The 20,599-nt window shown below is 37.2% G+C and overlaps 1 protein-coding gene across 1 annotated transcript in view; it reads left to right on the forward strand.

Annotated features, from left to right (window-relative positions):
- LOC133532066 (F-box/LRR-repeat protein 20) overlaps positions 1 to 20,599 on the forward strand; it is a 47,177-nt gene that overhangs the window by 5,427 nt on the left and 21,151 nt on the right. The window contains exons 2-7 of the mRNA XM_061870556.1: positions 629 to 742; positions 2,870 to 2,953; positions 3,545 to 3,652; positions 3,974 to 4,071; positions 5,393 to 5,459; positions 7,811 to 7,913. Coding sequence (XP_061726540.1) covers positions 629 to 742; positions 2,870 to 2,953; positions 3,545 to 3,652; positions 3,974 to 4,071; positions 5,393 to 5,459; positions 7,811 to 7,913 — 574 coding nt within the window. The remainder of the gene's footprint in view (positions 1 to 628; positions 743 to 2,869; positions 2,954 to 3,544; positions 3,653 to 3,973; positions 4,072 to 5,392; positions 5,460 to 7,810; positions 7,914 to 20,599) is intronic.

Here is a 20,599-nt window from a genome sequence, read left to right on the forward strand (position 1 = left end):
TGTAACTATAAATGAAGATTTTACTATGGTACTATTAGCGATGATAGACCTACAAGCCGATAGGTTAATAGTGAAATTAATATTTGAATAATAGCAACTGCTTTTTTCCCCAACCTAGATGCAAACAATACACATAATTGCTCACTAATATCTAAAGAAACATACAAGTTAAGCATATAAATTAATCTGGTAGAAAACAAGCGGTCTTATCGCTAAACAGTGATCTCTTCCAAATAACCTAACCTATCCATTTGAATATAGGCTTGCCTACTTGAAGCGGTGGTGGCCGAGTGGATATGACGTCCGACTTTCAATCCGGTGGCAGGTTCAAAACCTGGCTCGTACCAATGAGTTTTTCGGAACTTATGTACGAAATATCATTTGATATTTACCACTAGCTTTTCGGTGAAGGAAAACATCATGAGGAAACCTACATACATCTGCGAAGAAATTCAAAGGTGTATGTGAAGTCCCCAATCCGCATTGGGCTAGCGTGGGGACTATAGCCGGAGCCCTCTCGCACATGAGAGGAGGCCTGTGCCCAGCAGTGGGACGTATATAGGGTGAATTATTTTATTATTATTATTATACTTGAATAAAGAATTTCGAATGTTTATTTGTTTGTCAGATCGGCCGGTTCTCGGGCGAGGATGAAAACCACATCAACAAGAAGTTGCCGAAGGAGCTGCTCCTACGGATCCTGTCGTACCTGGACGTCGTGTCGCTCTGCCGCTGCGCGCAGGTATTGGACATTTATATTACCTTCATCCTTTCGGTTGAGAAGGAGGCTGGCTCAACTGTACTCTGCTGGAAAGAGCTGGAAGTCGCTCAAGTTCACGACAAATGGAGAATTCTTAGTTCTTAATGAGGAGTAGAGTCTGAGCGGAAAGAGAAGAGTCGTGAAATGTAAGGGAGCTCGTACATTCTACGACCTCTTTTCGCACAGTCTCTAACAGAAATACATCATCATCATCAATTCATGATCGTCCTTTCATTTATACTAAACTAAACCACTTCTAAACCATTAGGATTCAACCTCCCCCGGAGATTGTGGTGCCGCTTTAATAGACTGAGAACGGGTCACGGTCGCTGCAATTACTTTCTGCATAAATGGGGGTGGAAGGACTCTGCAATGTGCGAGTGTGACGAAGAAGTCCAGACTATGGAGCATATAATTCAGCGATGTCCTCTGCACTCATACTCGGGACCACCAGAGGACCTGCTGCGCCTAACACCCGACGCAATTGCGTGGCTGAACGCTCTGAATATTGACATTTAATTTTAATTGTAATGTAATTTTTATTCTGTGATATTTATGTAACTACCTATTTTTTGTATAAGCCATACGATTAAATAAATACTAAACTTAAACTACATAGTAACAACAAAACTTAGATTTGTTTGAAAATTACCGCGAAGCTTTATGTACCGCTTGAGATAACTAAGTTTGTGACCTTGCGGTAAAGTCACGTGTCTCATTCACGCAACATGGATCGGAGAGCCTTGGTTTCTACTATCAAGCCCTAAAAGTGTTGGAAGTATTTTACAGATGGCGCCAGCATAGGGTTTGCCTGTCAATCAATCAATCTTTAATTCAGAAAATAGGCCACAGGCGCACTTTTACATGTCAAATTTTTACAAGCAATAAAAAATCTTTTTTTTTAATTTTAATTAAAAAATTAAATTAAAAATTAAAAATATTTAATTCGGACTCTGGTTCCATAATTTGTTAGTATAATACACACAATACACTTACGACTACAACACTGTACAATTTACTTTACAACTAGTGTTAGTGACATACATTACTTAAACCTAAACCTAATATCTCCGGGGAGAGGCGCGCACTGGGGCATGCATCTTATCCCAATAACGCATTATCGGGCAATCTTCCCGTTCAGCAAGTGAGCTCAAAATGCTGTTGGTGCTACCCAGAACTCTTCGCATCAAAGATGATATTCTGGTGCGTAAAATTGCGTGGAACCCCGGCACGCCCGCCGCCGCGAACATGCCGGACGCACTGCAATAGCGAGGGTGCCCCATCAGCATCCTGAACGCATTGTTGTATTGAACTTTCAATACATTGACGGCCCTCTGAGAATAGCTAATCCACAGTGCACACGAGTAGAAGGATTTTAAGCCAAATCTCATAGAACTAAACCTATGCTGGCGCCATCAATAAAAACCTGCTGACTTTATTTATCTTATACGGAGTTATACACGGTGTAACACGAGGAAACCGAAAGATTTAACAGTGTATTCCTGATCACATTTAGAGACTATAATGTCATATAAACTTTTCTGGATTGCGCCTAGTTTCAGAGTTAATACCAATAAAAAAAAAAACATCTTATTGTAACTTAGTGCAAAACGCCTTTTTGATGACGATGATGCCATTATGGGGCGTAGTCTAAATATCCTTATTGATAGATGTCAAAAACTGACAAATAACCTTTGCAAAAACTAAGTTTTACAAAGAAAATCGACAATATTAATTTTCAGTGCCACTTTTACCGTAACATAAAATGTTATATTGTTGTTATCCTAAAGCACCCCAGAGGTGCAAAGGGCCTTCACAAGCTCGCGCCACGCCTTCCTATCTTCAGCTCGTCCTCTGGCCTCGCTCCAGCTCAACCCGACCGCTCGTAACTCTCTTTGGACGGACCGTTACCAAGAGTGTACACTCTCTCTCTAAAATGTCATATACAAATACATTAAAGAAAAAAAAATTTTTTTTTTTTGCCGAAATTTACTTAAACTCATGTAACATTTTTTCCTTCTTTTGGCCTCAAAAATGCGTGGTTAAAATCTTGTTACACTGTGTATACTCAATTCTCTTTGCCCAGTGTAATGTTTGTTTGCTCTGTAGGTATCCAAGCTATGGAATATTCTGGCTCTCGACGGGTCCAACTGGCAGCGGATAGACCTCTTCGAGTTCCAGAGAGACGTCGAGGTAAGAAAATAAATAAATATTATAGGATATTATTCGCGTTCTGTACATCGCTGTACACCTGCAGCCTGTGGACTCGGTACACGCAATAGTACATTATTGCAGAGGCCGGGAAACACGTAGATTTATATTGGGTAAACGTGTAGTTCAGGGCATTATATTTTAGTCATTGAATTATGAACAGGCTCGAGCAAGGGTGTATGGAGCTAGAAGAGCCTGAGGGGTCTTGCTATTCTGGACATCTTATTTGTATTAAATGAAAGTGCTCGGTTTACACGTTTATAATATTCCTTGAGTTAGCGATTTTAATATAATGAACATGAGCTTGTAACTAAAAAACCGAAATAAAATGAACATAATATAGGTATTTGACATGAAAGATTACGGCTTACCATAGATACAATTTATTTTAATCTCCATGTTGACTTCAGTAAAGGGCTCCACAGACCTTGCAATAAATCGCAGTGCGGTTTTAGATACTTTGCCGACTAAGTAGCCTTCAATTGATCTATCTTTTTGGCGAACCGCGAGTTCTCCGTTCGGGGCGTATTACTAGTTAATTAAGTTTAATTGACTATTTTTGTTTGATCCCAGGGTCCCGTGATAGAGAACATATCGCAGCGTTGCGGCGGGTTCCTCCGTCAGCTGTCGCTCCGTGGATGCGAGAGTATAGCTGATGGCTCTATGAAGACCCTCGCACAGGTACACGAGGATTATCGGATATATTATGTACGAATGGAGCGTCAATCGAACATGATATCCATCGTATTGCCAATTTTTAGAACAGTTGAGAGTTTAAATTCGTTCCAAGTTACCCAAGTTATGTATACAGGGTGTTTATTTAGTCACCTGCAATATTTTACGGGCTGAATGCCACGGACCACAGAGCAACATAGACTATGTGCATAATTTCAGTTTAGACACTTTGGTGACGTGGCGTCCGTGACAGCTTTTGTGTTTGACACGGCGTCGAAAACGTTATAGAATCATTTGAAATTGTTTTTAATATATAATATGTTTCAGTCGTGCCCAAATATCGAAGATTTGAACTTGAACAAATGTAAGAAGCTCACCGATCAGACCTGCCAGGCACTCGGCAGAAGATGCAGCAAGCTACAGAGGTCAGTATCCTTCAACTTGCCCGTTGCATCATAGAGCATGGAGTCTACGACAACCTGATCCCAATAATTCATTCATTCGCGGTATCAAAAGATTTTTTTTTCTTCTTCTTCCTCGCGTTGTCCCGGCATTTTGCCACGGCTCATGGGAGCCTGGGGTCCGCTTGACAACTAATCCCAAGATTTGGCGTAGGCACTAGTTTTTACGAAAGCGACTGCCATCTGACCTTCCAACCCAGAGGGTAAACTAGGCTTTGTTGGGATTAGTCCGGTTTCCTCACGATGTTTTCCTTCACCGAAAAGCGACTGGTAAATATCGAATGATATTTCGTACATAAGTTCCGAAAAACTCATTGGTACGAGCCGGGGTTTGAACCCGCGACCTCCGGATTGCAAGTCGCACGCTCTTACTGCTAGGCCACCAGCGCTTCCTCAAATCATTTTTCATCAAAAGATTTTTTTTTATTGTTTTTTTATTTTATTTATTGGAGAAACAACAGAAGTATGCGACAGGATAATAAGTTACATTGTTGAGTAAATATATTATTGAGTTGAACACTTACTTCCTTAAACGCTCTCACTAAAAAAAATTATTAAAATAAACGGACTTAACTAAAAAGTATGTTTACATACAAGTTTACCAAGTGTGACCACGCATATGTGTATTTACAATATATCGTCACCCCAGTTCACAATCGTAATAAGTACGCGGAAAATTTGGTCGGTCTATAGACCTTTTGTTAGCGCACTATGGTAAAATTGCAACAAAATTTGGTCGTAGTATAGACCTTTTGTTAGCGCACTATGGTACTAATTGCAACAAAATTTGGTCGTAGTATAGACCTTTTGTTTGTGTACTATCGTACTAATTGCAACAAAATTTGGTCGTAGTATAGACCTTTTGTTTGTGTACATTCGTACTAATTGCAACAAAATTTGGTCGTAGTATAGACCTTTTGTTTGTGTACTATCCTACTATTTGCTACAAAATTTGGTCGTAATATAGACCTTTTGTTGGCCCACGTTACCAATTGCAACCAAATTTGGTCGTAATATAGACCCTTTGTTAGCGCACTATGGAACTAATTGCAACAAAATTTGGTCGTAATATAGAACTTTTGTTAGCGCACAAAATTTGGTTGAAACATATTGTGCTGAAGCGATCGACATCAAAATCAAACTGATTTGTTAATATTTACTCAGTGAAAACCGTTTTCTCCCGAAATGGGATTTTATAGAAAACGTACCGTTTTTTCGTTAGGATCGCAAGCTATTCTTCCCTCTTAATGAAATAGTTTTCTTGACGTCTTCTGTGTACTTGCAGAATAAACCTGGACTCCTGTCCCAGCATGTCGGACATATCACTGAAAGCACTATCGGATGGTTGCCCGGTAAGTTACTATAACTAATATTTTTGATATGATGGAATGTGGATGCACCTGGTGCTTTAGCCAAATGATAATCATTTATAGAGAATGCTAATCTAAAGATAAATTATTATTTTTTTAACACTTTACCGAGGGTATACAGTATGGGGTTCTTCAAAAAAGGAGTGTACAGGTTTTTAAAGGGTCGGCAACGCGCATGTGGGAGAATCAACTTTTTAGCGTCACTCGTTGCCATGGTTACGATTAGTTGTCCAGGGGACAAAAGTTCATTGAAATACTGATTTTATGGTACTTAAATGTATCAAAATTGCGTTTTTGTGGTCGTTATAACCATTGTCCATAATGGGCCCCCTACTAAGCATGTTAATTGAACGGCATACAACGTCTCTTCAAACAAACTGTGCCACTGTTGTCCCTTGGACAACGGGACAGGATAACAAAACAAAAAAAGTTGATTCACCCATGTAATACCTCTGGAGTTGCAGGTGTCTATAGGCTACGGTGACTGCTTACCATCAGGCGGGCCGTCTGCTTGTTTGCCACCGACGTGGTATAAAAATAAAAAAAACTTTGACCGCCAAGACGTCAACTGACGCGCCCGGCGACAGCCGAATATCAACCTTAGTGCACACCGACAAGGTTCACTATGACGCGCCGCGCCCGGTAGGCGTGGCAGTTAAAGGGTCAATGTAATTAACAGTGATCGGGGTTTTAGATGCCACACTGCGGTATATAAATAAAAAGAATTTATTGTCGTAAAATAAAACATTATATCAAGTTAAAATAGTAATATGGATATGGTTGACTGGAAGAGATCCCTTATGGGGATAAGTTCGCCTTTGTACAATGCCAACATTTTTGACGTGACAATGTCTTATAATTCGATGGAGCCGGCTGCACGCACGAAAAAACATGACTCATGCGGCGTTACCTCGCTCTGAGGCGTTCCATTTAAGGCTTGAAGTGCAAGCGAGAGCGCGCAACGAGCGACAAAGAGGCACAATCGGCCTCCGCGTTCGGCAGCAATTGTATTTATGCGTACAAATAAATGTAACTTGATCAATTCAATTGTGATTTCCATTTACCTCCTTCTCTATATCCATACAAAATATCTATCAAACAAATAAAATTAAAATTTTCTTTTGAAAAATGATACCATTCCATCAGTATTTTCTTATGACGTTGTCACGTTCAACTATCGTCAGTAAACCGACTTTTTTTTTTGTATCTTTACCTGTCCCTTATGTACAATAAAGTGTTTACATACATACATTCGCCTTTAAGGCCGCGATACCTGTTAAACTGCTCGAAAAAAACGTTTTTTTAGTGTAGATAACATATTTATACAATATACGACATTAAATAAGCAGTTATTGAGGGCATTCGCCCCGATAGGCAAACAAATCCCGATAACTGGTAATTAAGTATACGTTAGAATGTTCCACTTATCTATGGAGAAAAAAAAGTTGTGATATTTTTCCTGTCTTCGCTCAAAAATCGATTCTCCCCACTCTAAAAATTATTTATTTCGGTTTTCAAAGGAATCGAATATCTTTTAAAGGTTGCATAAATTTAAAAGGTAGAGATAAAACCCCATAGATTGCATGAAAATTAACTGTGTTAAAAATAACAAAATATAATGAACTGATAAAATCGAATGAAGACTGAATTTTGCGTCTAGAACACGATAAAAGCACTTTTCCTTCGGAAACGAACTGAAAAATCTTAATTATAAAATTTATCGAGTAACCAAATTCCAAGTTTACTACTAATTGGGAGAATCAACTTTTTAGCGTCACTATTTGCCATGGTTACGATTAGTTGTCCAGGGGACAAAAGTTCATTGAAATACTGATTTTATGCTACTTAAATGTATCAAAACGCAAGTTTTTGTGGTCTTTATAACCAATGTCCATAATGGGCCCCCTACTAAGCATGTTAATAGAACGGCATACAACGTCTCTTCAAACAAACTGTGCCACTGTTGTCCCTTGGACAACGGGACAGGATAACAAAACAAAAAAAGTTGATTCACCCAATTATAAAATTTCTTTATATGTTCAGTATCAGTAGAAGGTTCAGTATCACACTACTCTCCGCTTTGATGTTAGCTGCTTAAACCATTTTCTACCCTATCCCACTTCTCGAACACTTTTGGAATCTTTCGCTTGCTCGGGTATCAATATTAGCACGAGCGGTTAAGCAACAACTTTGCCCCCTTGTAAAACAAATATGTAAATACGAGTATTATCAGTGAGAATAAGAATTCGAGCGAAGTTAGTCAAGTTAGATGAAAATCGAAAATGTAGATATATATATAATTTTTAATGAATTTATGAAAGTGTATGGTTTAGCTCCTGACGCACGTGAACGTGTCGTGGTGCCAGTCCATCACGGAGAACGGCGTGGAGGCGCTGGCTAGGGGCTGTCCCAAACTGAAGAGCTTCATCTGCAGAGGTAAGTACCAGTGGCATAACTATATTGAGTGTAGTGGCCAACTCACTGAAGAGACGCATTTGTGGCATTTTGCCATTACAAATACAAATAATTTATTAATAAGTATTGTACAGTGGTAGCTCAGACGACCGGTTTGGCCTAGTGGGTAGTGACCCTGCCTACGTAGCTGATGGTCCCGGGTTCAAATCCTGGTAAGGGCATTTATTCGTGTGATGAGCATGGATATTTGTTCCTGAGTCATGGGTGAATTCTATGTATTTAAGTATTTATAAATATTTATATATTATATATATCGTTGTCTAAGTACCCTCAACACAAGCCTTATTGAGCTTACTGTGGGACTTAGTCAATTTGTGGAATAATGTCCTATAATATTTATTTATTTATTTATTTAACGATTAAGGATAAGGGAAAACTTTGATTCAGTTTTATCAATAGAAAATTGTGTCCCACCGGGTTGCCTGATATCAAAGTGAATTTGAAATAGAGGTGGATTGTCAAATAAAACTTTGTAGCCACAGTAAATTTATATAAGCCATGTTTCGACACATGAATAAAACTTTTAGAATTCTTTTTCTTCTTCTTTATTATGTATTTTTAGGGTTCCGTAGCCAAATGGCAAAAAACGGAACCCTTATAGATCCGTCATGTCCGTCAGTCTGTCCGATTATGTCATGTAATTTCATAGCCTGACTAAACTCTACTACAAAAGCTTTGTAAGCTGAAATACTGTTACTTTCCTCAACTCTATTGAAAACTTTGGAAAGTAATACTGAAATTTAGTAAATAAGGGTCTAGGCTATAGGGGATGAAGTATAAAATAAACAAGGTATTAAATGCTAATAAATTTGATTTATTGCATTAAAATTGATTGAGTATGATTCAATAATTTATGAACTCTATATCCAATGAAGTCTGATTAGGACCCATTCGGATATACCGCCTTGATTGCTAGGGCCAAATACCTAAGTCAGGAAAACAAGACGGAACAAAAACCTGACTGCCCAATTTAACCTGTACACAAACATAACAAAATATGCCACAGATAAAGACAAATTAAAACCTCATTTAAATTAGGTATGGCGTGATCATTTAGTGGTAAATATAGACCAACATCATGATAAATAACAACCCAAGCTCTCTGAGGTGTGAGACATGTTACATGATAAAATAAAATCTGAAATATGTTCCAACAAGCACAAAACATATCCGTTCTTAAAGAAAGACGAATATTAAACCATGTCAATAAAATGAAACACTATTTTAAGTGCATTGAACCAATAGGAAATTATAAAATCCTATCAAAAATTATTGAATATTATTTACAAGACTACTATAATAAACCCTACCTTCTTCCTATAAAATGCCATTGTGGGATACATCATGAGTTCAAAATATTCCTACTTTAGGATAAAGAAAATTATGAAACAAGAAGTTGTAGCAAGTTCTATTAATAATATATAAGGATTACTAATATGCTCAGATATAAATAAAGATATGTTAGCACTTATGTTGTGATTGACGTATTGATAATGTATTCATAAATGTGTTATAAAGATCGACCGGGTGAAGTCTGGCTTCTCACAACTGTATTACTTTAATTAGTATACTGTAAAATAGCTGGTTGCAGTCAACTATAAGGCAACCTTTTGGATCTCATAAAATTATCATGCATACGCCGCTCTATGGACAACTCGCTAATATGTCAAGCCGCAAATCCCACGTGAAATGTTTCCATAGGTAAGTCACTTGGACCTTGCACCGTCTGCAGTACCTGAGGCATGTAGCCTAATGGAATATTACACGTAAGGTTCAGACTATCAAGTACTGAAACCGGGATAATAGTAAATAAATGACATGAGTGACCAAGAACGAAAATATACAAGACAATGATATAAGCGTTGCCCCTAATATCATGAGATCAGCCATTTTACTAAATTATCATATGCAACGTCACGCAAAGAGTAAGACTGTTAATTAAATTAAAAGCCAGTTGGATTAAGATTTGATACCTTTTGATCAAATATAAGTAAAGATGTATTAGTACTTATGATAACACATTCATAAATACGCTATAAAATTAGGTAGGATCGACGGGGTGTAGTCTGGCTTCACACAACTTTATCACCTTAATATACTGTAAAATAAAATAGCTGGTTGCAATCAACTATAAGGCAACCTTTTGAATCTCATAAAACTATCATGCATACACCGCTCTATGGACAACTCCCTAATATGTCGAGCCGCAAATCCCACGTGAAATGTTTCCATAGGTAAGTCACTTGGACCTTGCACCGTCTGCAGTACCTGAGGCATGTAGCCTGATGGAATATTACACGTAAGGTTCAGACTATCAAGTACTGAAACCGGGATAATAGTAAATAAATGACATGAGTGACCAAGAACGAAAATATACAAGACAATGATATAAGCGTTGCCCCTAATATCATGAGATCAGCCATTTTACTAAATTATCATATGCGACATCTCGCAAAGAGTACAACTGTTAATTAAATTAAAAGCCAGTCGGTTTAGGATTTGATACCTTCAGTCTCGCCGCGAGCGCGCTAGCGACAGGTCGTGACATTTATGACCCGTAAGTGCGCGTGCGCAAATTAATTGTACACAATGGTTAAATGCGTAGCAAACGGTTGTAACAAAGTTATTAATGCGAAGGCCCCCGGAGTGCAGTGTAATAAGTGTAACAAGTGGTGGCATGCCTCGTGTGCTTCATTATCCACAGAACAACTTAGTGCATTGTCTCTAACGGATTCAATTGACTGGAAATGCCCCAAATGTATACCGATCAAAGGCGCCTCCAAAAAACGTATGTCGGTGATTCTACCAGACCGCGAAGATGAGGATTCCGAAGCTGAAACACAAATCGAATCAGACAAAGTGTTGTTGGAAATGAGGCAAGAAATTCGGCAATTACGTAAAACCGTCAAGGAAATAATTGAACAAGAACTTAAAGCTACCCTCGATTACTACTCAAACAAAATCGACGAATTCGAAAACAAACTAACGGACCACGAAACGAGATTTAAAATAATGGAGAATCAATACAAAGACGTAGCCAATACATGCAAGAACCTTATGCTAAAAAATGAAGTACTGGAGCAAAAACTATACAAAAGCGAGCAGGCACTGACGTGCAACGACATTGAAATATGTGGAGTAGCAGAACAAGAGAATGAGGACGTCAACAAAATCGCGACATCATTGGGCCAGCTACTGCACCAAGACCCTGGTGACGTTATGAGAGCCGTCAGAAAAAAGAAGCCCCTACGATCCGGTTCTGCGCAAGCCGAGCGCGCCAAAGTGGATGCGCCTATCACGGTGACCTTGCGCGAGGGCAGGCGAGACTGCTGGTGCGATGCAGCTAAATCAGCAGAAATAACTGCCCAGGAAATTGGAGGACAAGGCAACAGGAAGGTGTATTTACGCGAGTCACTTACTCCCACAACATCCTACCTACTGTGGAGCGCCAAAACCAACCTTAGGGATAAATCTCTATGTCAGTACGTATGGTACAGGAACGGCCAGATAATGGTACGAAAAAAACAAGGTGACAAAAAGATTTACTACGTCAGGACCGAAAAAGACATCGAGCGAATCGGTAAGGAACTTCAAAAAATATAGGTATGTACCAAGCACCTATTACTGTGATCATATCTTTAAGTGGATGCCAATATGTCAATAATAATATAATATATATAGACACAATACGAATAATGGATATACCCAATTCCAACACTATTGAAACATTCCACGACTCTTGGACAGACTTTATGTTTAGTTTACCAGACACTCAAAATAATTTAATATTATTACATGTCAACATACGGTCAACAATAAAAAACCACTCCCAATTGGAATACATCGTCACCAGCAGCCCACGAATAATACACCTAATAATAATCACAGAAGCTAACATCACAGAAAAAATAGCGAGTATGTTCGATATACAGGATTATGTTATGTACACAGAGCTACGAACCCAAAGGAAAGGAGGCGGTATTATTGTTTACGCACACAAAAGTATATCATTCATTAAAATCCCAGTGAATACAGTGAATTTCGAGTGTATGTGTGGTGAAGTGGAAACCTTTAAGGGCGGTAAAATAAATGTATGTTCAATCTACAGGCCACCGAACTTAAATAAGACTAATTTTATTAGTGAGTTATCGCAGTTACTATCAAAATATCCCATCCAATCGGATTGTATAATAGTAGGTGATGTTAACATTGATATTTCGTGCACAAATCCTATTGTAAGATCGTACCTAAATAGTCTAAACGAACTAGGTTTTGAATGTTGTATCTCACACTTTACCAGAGTTGAGTCGAATAAAAATGGAATATCCAAATCCTGTTTAGATCACGTATTCGTTCGTGACGTCTGCAAGCCAGGTGCGCCCGAACACTCCGTACGATCTGCTGTCGTGCGAGATGCGCTGGCCGATCATTACATAACCGGACTCGCTCTTATCAGCGCTGCGAGCGTAAGTACCTTTAAGTTAGTAAACAAGTTGAATAACGACCAAGTCAAACTAGAATTAAGCCAAATAGACTGGAGCCCGGCTCTGCGATGCGGCGACCCGAACGAATTAGTCGATCTCATAATTAACAAATACCAATCAATCTATAATAAATGTACGTACAAATCCAAATTATTTGTAAACAAAAAACAGGATAACACTTGGATAACCGACAATTTAATAAATATGTGTAACAAAAAGAAAGAACTTTTAAAAATATTTTTAGAGGATCCAAGTAACAAACAAAATGAGCTTATTTACAAAAAATATAGAAATAGAACGAATAGGAAAATTTGTCACGCTCGAAATAATTTTACTAAGAAGGAAATATGCCAAAACTATAGAAACCCCAAAAAAATGTGGGAAATTATAAATAAATTGACAGGGAGAATCGTAAAAGCAATTGATGATGTATTAATTAAGTCATTTAGGTTAAAAGCTAAACAATTATCCAATAAATTTGCAATTGAGTTTAATGATAATGTCAAAAGTGTAAAAAATAATTGTAATGTGCCATTACTTGATGAGACACATTATATTAATACACCTAACCTAACGTTTCGTCTAAAAAAAATTAACGAACAAACAGTACATAAAATAATATCCCAAATAGACGACAAAAAAAGCCCAGGATACGATAAAATAAGGGCAAAAGATATAAAATACATCTCCGAACAAATGACCCCTGTCTTAACACACCTTATTAACTTATGTATATCGCGTTCCATTTATCCGGATAAACTTAAGGTAGGGCTGGTAGGACCCATACATAAAAAAGGTAGTCATGCAGATACAAACAACTATAGACCGATAACTATCTTATCATGTATAGATAAAATCATAGAAAAATATATTGGAAACTCATTAAACTCATTCTTATCAAGTAATGGCATAATTCACGAAAGACAGTTTGGTTTTCAAAAAAATAAAAATACATCACAACTCTTATCATTGTTTACTGACGAAATCAACGAACATCTGGAAAAAAAACACCATGTACTTGCTGTAATGATTGATTTTAGCAAAGCTTTTGACACTTTGGACCACATTACACTTTATAAAAAATTAGAACAAAATGGTATACAGGGACCCATGCTGGATCTTATAAAGAATTACCATATTAATAGATACAGCGCCGTGAGCATAGCGGGCGAGCAGAGTGACCTAATTCCGACCTTATGCGGCACGGCGCAAGGCTCAATTTTAGCTCCAACGGAATATCTGCTATATGTAAATGACATGTGTAAAATTTTCCAGCATGCTTCTGTATACCAGTTTGCAGACGACACATGTATAATCACAGCCCACGAGAACCTGGAAACTGCCCAGAGCATGATGCAGCATGACTTTGATATTCTGTGCAAATGGGCCCACGACTTAGGTCTGTCACTAAACTACACTAAAACCAAACTGATGCACATTCACTCACCGTATAAAAAAATCAACTTCACACCAAAGATCGTGGCCCACGAGCACAAGTGTCTACACATGCCTAGCACAACTTGTAAATGTAATCAACTCGATATTGTAAAAGAACATACTTACCTCGGGCTAATTATAGACCATAACTTTAACTGGGGTCCACATATCCACCGGGTATGTAATAAACTTAGATCTATATTATCAAAGCTATGTATACTAAAACATAAAGTCCCTTTTAATACATTAAGACTCCTTTACATGTCTATGGCGGATTCTGTTATAAACTATGGCCTAGAAAGTTATGGAAGATCATTCAAAACCTACCTAAATGATATCTATAACCTCCAGTTACGTATGCTTAAGACTATTGTACCTATGAAAATTAAATATAAATATAAAAGCAATTATGAAAATCTATTCAATTACTGCGGAGTATTAACTGTATTTGAAAAAATAAACTTATCCATTGTAACCCAATACTACAATAGCATAAAATACTTAAACAAAAAAACGCGACCCTTACGGTTACGTAACCTAGATAACATTCCAACGTTTGAGGTCCGAAAAACAAACAATGAATATGGTCGAAGAGTATGGAAATGCATTGTACCGCGTATATTGAATAGATTTCCATATGAATTAGTAAGCTCATTAGAAGGTCGAACATGTGGGCAAGTTAGATCTATGATAAAGAAACACATGCTTAAAATGCGAAAATAATGAAAATTTATACAAAGATGAAGTGTACTGTATAATTAATTCTACACGCCTAGACTCCTTAACTCAAAAAATCTTTTTAATTTAAGATTAGTAGTTAAGTTAGAAAAATGCATGTTTTTTTTGATATGAAATAAACAGATTAAATTTTAATTTTTTTTTTTTTTTTTTTTAGTCATAACTGGGATCAATCAAATGCAACGACAATCCCAAATATAACTAAAAACCGCATTGTTAAAACAGCCACTTATAAAACCACTGTGACAGGTTTCAACAACTACAATTGATTAGTAAATATATATAATATCCTCTCAATTGGACATAATCCAAAATGTATACTCCTATCATAACTAGACTATGAAATTAAAACCTTTTGTATAATTTATTGAAAGGTTACGTCACCGCTAGGTATTAAGATCTGCTTGATGGGGCTTCGATGCTCTCACATCATGATGAGAAGACAAGGCAAGGCAGGATCAATTCTCGTTCCACGCAAATGGACGGCGCACTGGATACAATGTGCAGGCGTGAGATACAGATGCGGCGTAGTGCAGCCAGCCTCTTCATGTAGAAGGTAGGTCTTGCATCTGGGCGCCCGTGGCAGTGGGGTTGATCAGGTACCGACGAGGATGCTCGGAGACACCGAGACACTCGAAAGCCGCTGATGGAACAAGACTCGCTCCGCAACCACCGTGAACCGGAAATTGAGACAAAAATAGTGCTTAATATTCTAATCGAGTTAAACATTTACGCCCTACGGAATATATGAAGCTAAGTATCTATATGAATAAAGACAACTAGGCATTCGAAGGAAGAATCATTTCAATTATGCTAATCAAACTATAATAGTGGAAGTCAAAGGATCTAAACTTAGTGGCGTACAGAATACCTATAGTAGCCACAGTAATTAAGCTACTGTAAGAAGTCATTGAATAAAACCTATAATGTATTGCGACATAATATTACGTCATTAGCCATTTGTATAACATTCTAAATAAATAAGTATTTTGTAAAACTCATTCACCAAACAATTATATCAATCTAGTTTATGAACTTGGTTGCTAATTAAACAAACGTGGCCGTATACCTATATACGCGCGCACAAATAATTACACAACCAATTATTTTTGTAGTATTGTAAAAGGTGAATTATGTATTACATCATAATTAATACACTCAACCTATCAACCTACATTTTCAATCAAAGTGCTGTAATTCACTAACACTGAAACATGAAAGTATGTGATATATAGATATGTCAGGTCAAGATTGAGATAACATATAACTCAGAACCAACGCACCGTGTCTACTAGCTTGCACCGGAGTGAATCTTCACCTTCGCCCACATCTGCGAGGTCCGCATCTTGATTTGAAGCGTTGAAGCTCTCGAAGGCAGAACACCCCAGGAATTGATGGCGAGACACGAAGCAGGCGCCCTTAGGATCCGCTGACAGGACTCGATATTCCTCGTACATGAACCGAGAATTCAGAAATAAATAATTTTAAATATATGTTAAAACATTTCATGAATTAAATTACCTACACCGTTCGTTGACTTTACGTGTTATACTATATATGGTAATAATGACTGATATTGACGGCTAAACCTACATAAAACGATAAAGAAATGACCGCAGAGTGTAACACAACTAAAGTTATTTATCAACCTAATTGAACACATCTACTTATGCCATCTATATCTAAATCGAGACACATTCCACCCTTGCCATTGAATTAAAACATGGAAAATACATACGTTCCACTTCTTTTCGTAAACGGTTAAGAGCAATTCCTAGCTGAGCAACTTTTCAAATCTCGAATTTTTGAAGCTATGTTTCTGTCGCGCTGCGGTGGGCGGGAGCGGGAGCTATCTAAGTGTGAGTGCGCGCACACAGACGCGAGACTCGAACGCTCGCTCATTGCGCGCCGTTCCGTCGACATCGCCCGCGAGCCGGACGGAATTTATCCTGCGCTGCCCGACCGACGCAAGTTGTTTTTGTTGTTATCACATAATATTGTTTTTCATTTTTATATTATACTGTATCTATTAATTACTATATAAGTAAGAGAAAAAAAAGAATGATGTCCCTGCTTCGGTCGTCGTCGTACAGTCAAGTGCAAAAATATGTATCGAAAGAATCGTCTCATAAATATGGTACTACGCTCTTATTACACTGGAATAAGATGCAACGGGACATATTTTTGAGTAAGATGTGTACACCCATATTTTTACACTTGACTGTACCTATCCGTATCAGTAAGTTGGGAGTGATCATGGTGTTTTGTGAAATTTTGTAAGTAGGTATAAATATATGTTTAAACTACAATCTATTTAACTTATAGTACGATGGGGCTAAACTTGATGACAATGACAATCTGGGTAATGCCGGAAAATTTTGGGACCAATTGAGAGAACTCGTGAAAAAATTTTTTTCGAGATCTCAGCACGTGACAGATTCTTGAAGTAAGGAGCGAATCGTTAAATAATAACCGTAGATTCGGCCTGAATTTTGGTAATCTTCAATATAGAACGGTTAGGGTAACGAGTGTTTTGCCATCAAGGGAGAACATCGAATGGTGAAAAAAAGTTGCTTCTGTCTATTATCCATTGTATATAAATTACATTACAGCCACCAATAATTACAAACTTAAAAGTTGTCAACGAAAGTGTTTTTTTTCGTATTTTTGTATCCGATCTTAACCCTGATACAAAAATTGGTAAAATTGTGGCTCTCAAACTTTGATACCTATGTCATAACTCATAAGGTAATTTGATAAGTAAACAATGTGCTAAGAAACCTCTTATTGTAAGGTTTACACGAAGTAATAAAATAAGAAAAACCACTAAAATAATTGATAGGTTTCGAAGTTTTGACAATTTAAGATCTCGTGAACTGTACAGGTTTAGTAAAAGTGTAAATGTATTGTTTATTGAAAGGAATGTACTGGAATATATTAAGTACTTAAGTAGGAGGGACAAAAATCAAAATAAAAAATAATCGTGCCCAATCATTTTTAATGAAGGTCGCCAAAAAAATAAGAATCAAATTTAAAAATCAAAAATACTAAGTAGTTCTTTAAAAAGGTCAAGGTCACTGCGAGCCCATCTTGAAGTATGGAAAATAAGTAAAATTGCGATTTTATTGGTTTAATTTTGCAATTATGTATATAATATATAGTTGATATATAATCTTTTTTTTATAAAATGTAAGGATCGTATGTAAAGAGTAAAGTAAATATATAGGAAAAGAGAGCCCTCTTGAAGCATTTTAAGGAAACTAATTTCGAAGCCCTATCTCTATTTTGTATCCGAAACTAGCTATGTATGTATGCGTGCACATCTACATATGCATCCGTATGTGTAGGTACTTTATTGCGAAAAATTGCTCATTTGCTATCTATTTTACTCGATTTTGTTATAAAATTCAACATGTATCATCATCCCTATACAATATAAATACTCTTTATTACACACCTCAATAAAAGAAAACAATACAAAAGAAAACAGAAACATAAGCACAGGTAAACAACATGCGGTCTTATCGCTAAAAAGCGATCTCTTCCAGGCAACCTTTGGGTTGCGGAAATTAAAAAAATTACATTGTCAGTAAGTAAGTGTACATACACATACAACTGGATGGTACAGGATAAAAATAATGGTACGAAAGTGTGATCAAGAAAACAATAAATGTGATAATTAAGTAGGTCAGTAGGTAAATTGAAGAAAATTTAAAGTTTGACAATCACTGCTGTTTTAAATAGGTAAAGATGGGATTGTTTCTTTCCGATCTTTACCTGGATGGGTCACGATCGGATATCGGTCTACAGCAGTGCTAGGTCTGTTAACACAATTACAAAAACAAACACAGTTTCATCACAATACGCAAAATAAATTACAGGGCGAATTCAAATTCGCGAAATTTACCTTGCTCTCTGTGATTGCGCCAGGCGCGGATACAAGGGGGGGGGGCCATAGGGGCAATGGCCCCCCCCTAAAACCCTGGCTCTCACATTACTAAATTGAGTAAATTTTTTTTTACCTTATTTTCTGTGCAAAAATATATGATTTTCTCAAAATGGCCCCCCCCTAAGCCAAATCTTGTATCCGCGCCTGGATTGCGCATAGCACAAACTCCCTAAGCAACGCGGGGACACTGGCAGTCGAGGCGCAATGAAATGATGTCTTACACAATGTTGCCACCATTAAAAAATAAAGCCAAATTAGGGAGAAATGAATGTCCTACGTTCTTCACCCGCATCCGGTATTTACCCAACATACCTTAATCGTTGAACCGCCGCATTTCAAAATGGCCCTTATTTTGATATCGGCTAGCCGTAATGTAATACGGCGGATTATACAATACGACTGCGATACTTATAAGCAGGGATCGGAGCCGGTTTTTTGCAAAAACATCGAAATAACCATATATTTCGGTTTATTTTATACTCAAAATGTAGGACTCAGTTGTGTTTTTAGATAACGACTTCGTATTATTAGATTGCCCGATTAGGAATGAAATAATTAACAAAGAACGAAAAAAAACCGTTTTCGTTCCCATACAAAAAATACCGGTTTCCGATCCCTGCTTATAAGTATATAAATCCCCTCGTCAATGTAATTGCATTAAATTTGCCATCTAGTGGCAAACATCAAAGTAGTTATCTTTTACTTGTGACGCACAAGTGTGCGCAATGTAAAATACAAAGTATATTTCTTAAAAAAATTACCTTGTTTATTGTGATTATACTTAGTAAAAGAACATGTGATTATTAAATTATAATACGAAAAGTGGTCAAATCGCAAAATGCTGTCGTTTTATTTAAAATAATGAAATAATTAGACCGGTTACGAAAGTACCGGGAAATCCTGGTTCTTTAAAACAGTACCGGTTCTGCAATCCCTAATAAGGATGTTATGCCCATCACTATTTCTTCTGTGTACGTATATTTAGAAACTGTCTCCGCCTCCAATTCGTGCGATAAGGACAACTGCAGCCCGGACTGAAATTCACATGCAAAAAACTCAAAAATCGAGGTTTCGCTCTCGACTGTTTCCTCCTCCAAAACGCAATCAATCTTTATGAAATTTTGGAAACTGCAAGAGGAAGAAATAATCTATGCCGCTATGTTTTGATTTTTTGGATATTTTTTGTCATATTTGTATACTGTGCCTTTTTTTACAGCCAATTCAATTGAGCCGTTTTTGCGATTTTCGAGGCGGTGTATCTTTCTTCAAAATAAAATAATCCAAAAAAGCAAAACATAGCGGCACAGATATTGATGATATTGATCTTATTTGAAAAAATCACTGCTCTAGGTTAAAAATCCAGGGAGGAATCAGTCGAGAGCGTTTGTATGGAAAAATCGCAACTAGGAATTCCTCTTAATCCACAATAATAAACGCGCTCGTTTACTACTAAACACACATTCATTTAGTTGCTAATGATTTCACAACTCAAATCAAGTAGTAAGTAGTAATTGAATGCATCTACCTACCCTATAATCATATCACACACGAACCCTGATTTACCCATCTTCAAAATTGATTATATTTAAAAGCATATACATGATTTAGGAATTCACTGAACAAATGAAATTAAATATCTCAATCCATTTTGCCGTCGTAGTTAAAATAACACTCTCGTACAAGAATCCGACTTGCATCCACAGAGCATAAGAATTGTCATCTCGTTCCACAATGAAGGGTACCCAACGCGATCTATTCAACCTACCCGCTATTCATATATAGAAATAATGATTTTATTTATAGGCAATTCGTTGGTATCAACCAAGCCTACAATCCTACTGATATTAAGCAAACATTGGAGCCTATGAATGAACGAAATATGTATTTTAGGTTTCCTCAAAATATAAAATGATATGCAAATAATTAAGTAGGTATATGAAATTACCGCACCGTAACACGTAGTTTGGCAGCTGACCCATGATGGGTTTTGTGTTTTTCAACACGCCCATGGTCCGGATGAAGCTCCTACAGCTTCCCGC

Source organism: Cydia pomonella, chromosome 26 (genome assembly GCF_033807575.1).
Source record: "Cydia pomonella isolate Wapato2018A chromosome 26, ilCydPomo1, whole genome shotgun sequence".
NCBI lineage: Eukaryota > Metazoa > Arthropoda > Insecta > Lepidoptera > Tortricidae > Cydia > Cydia pomonella.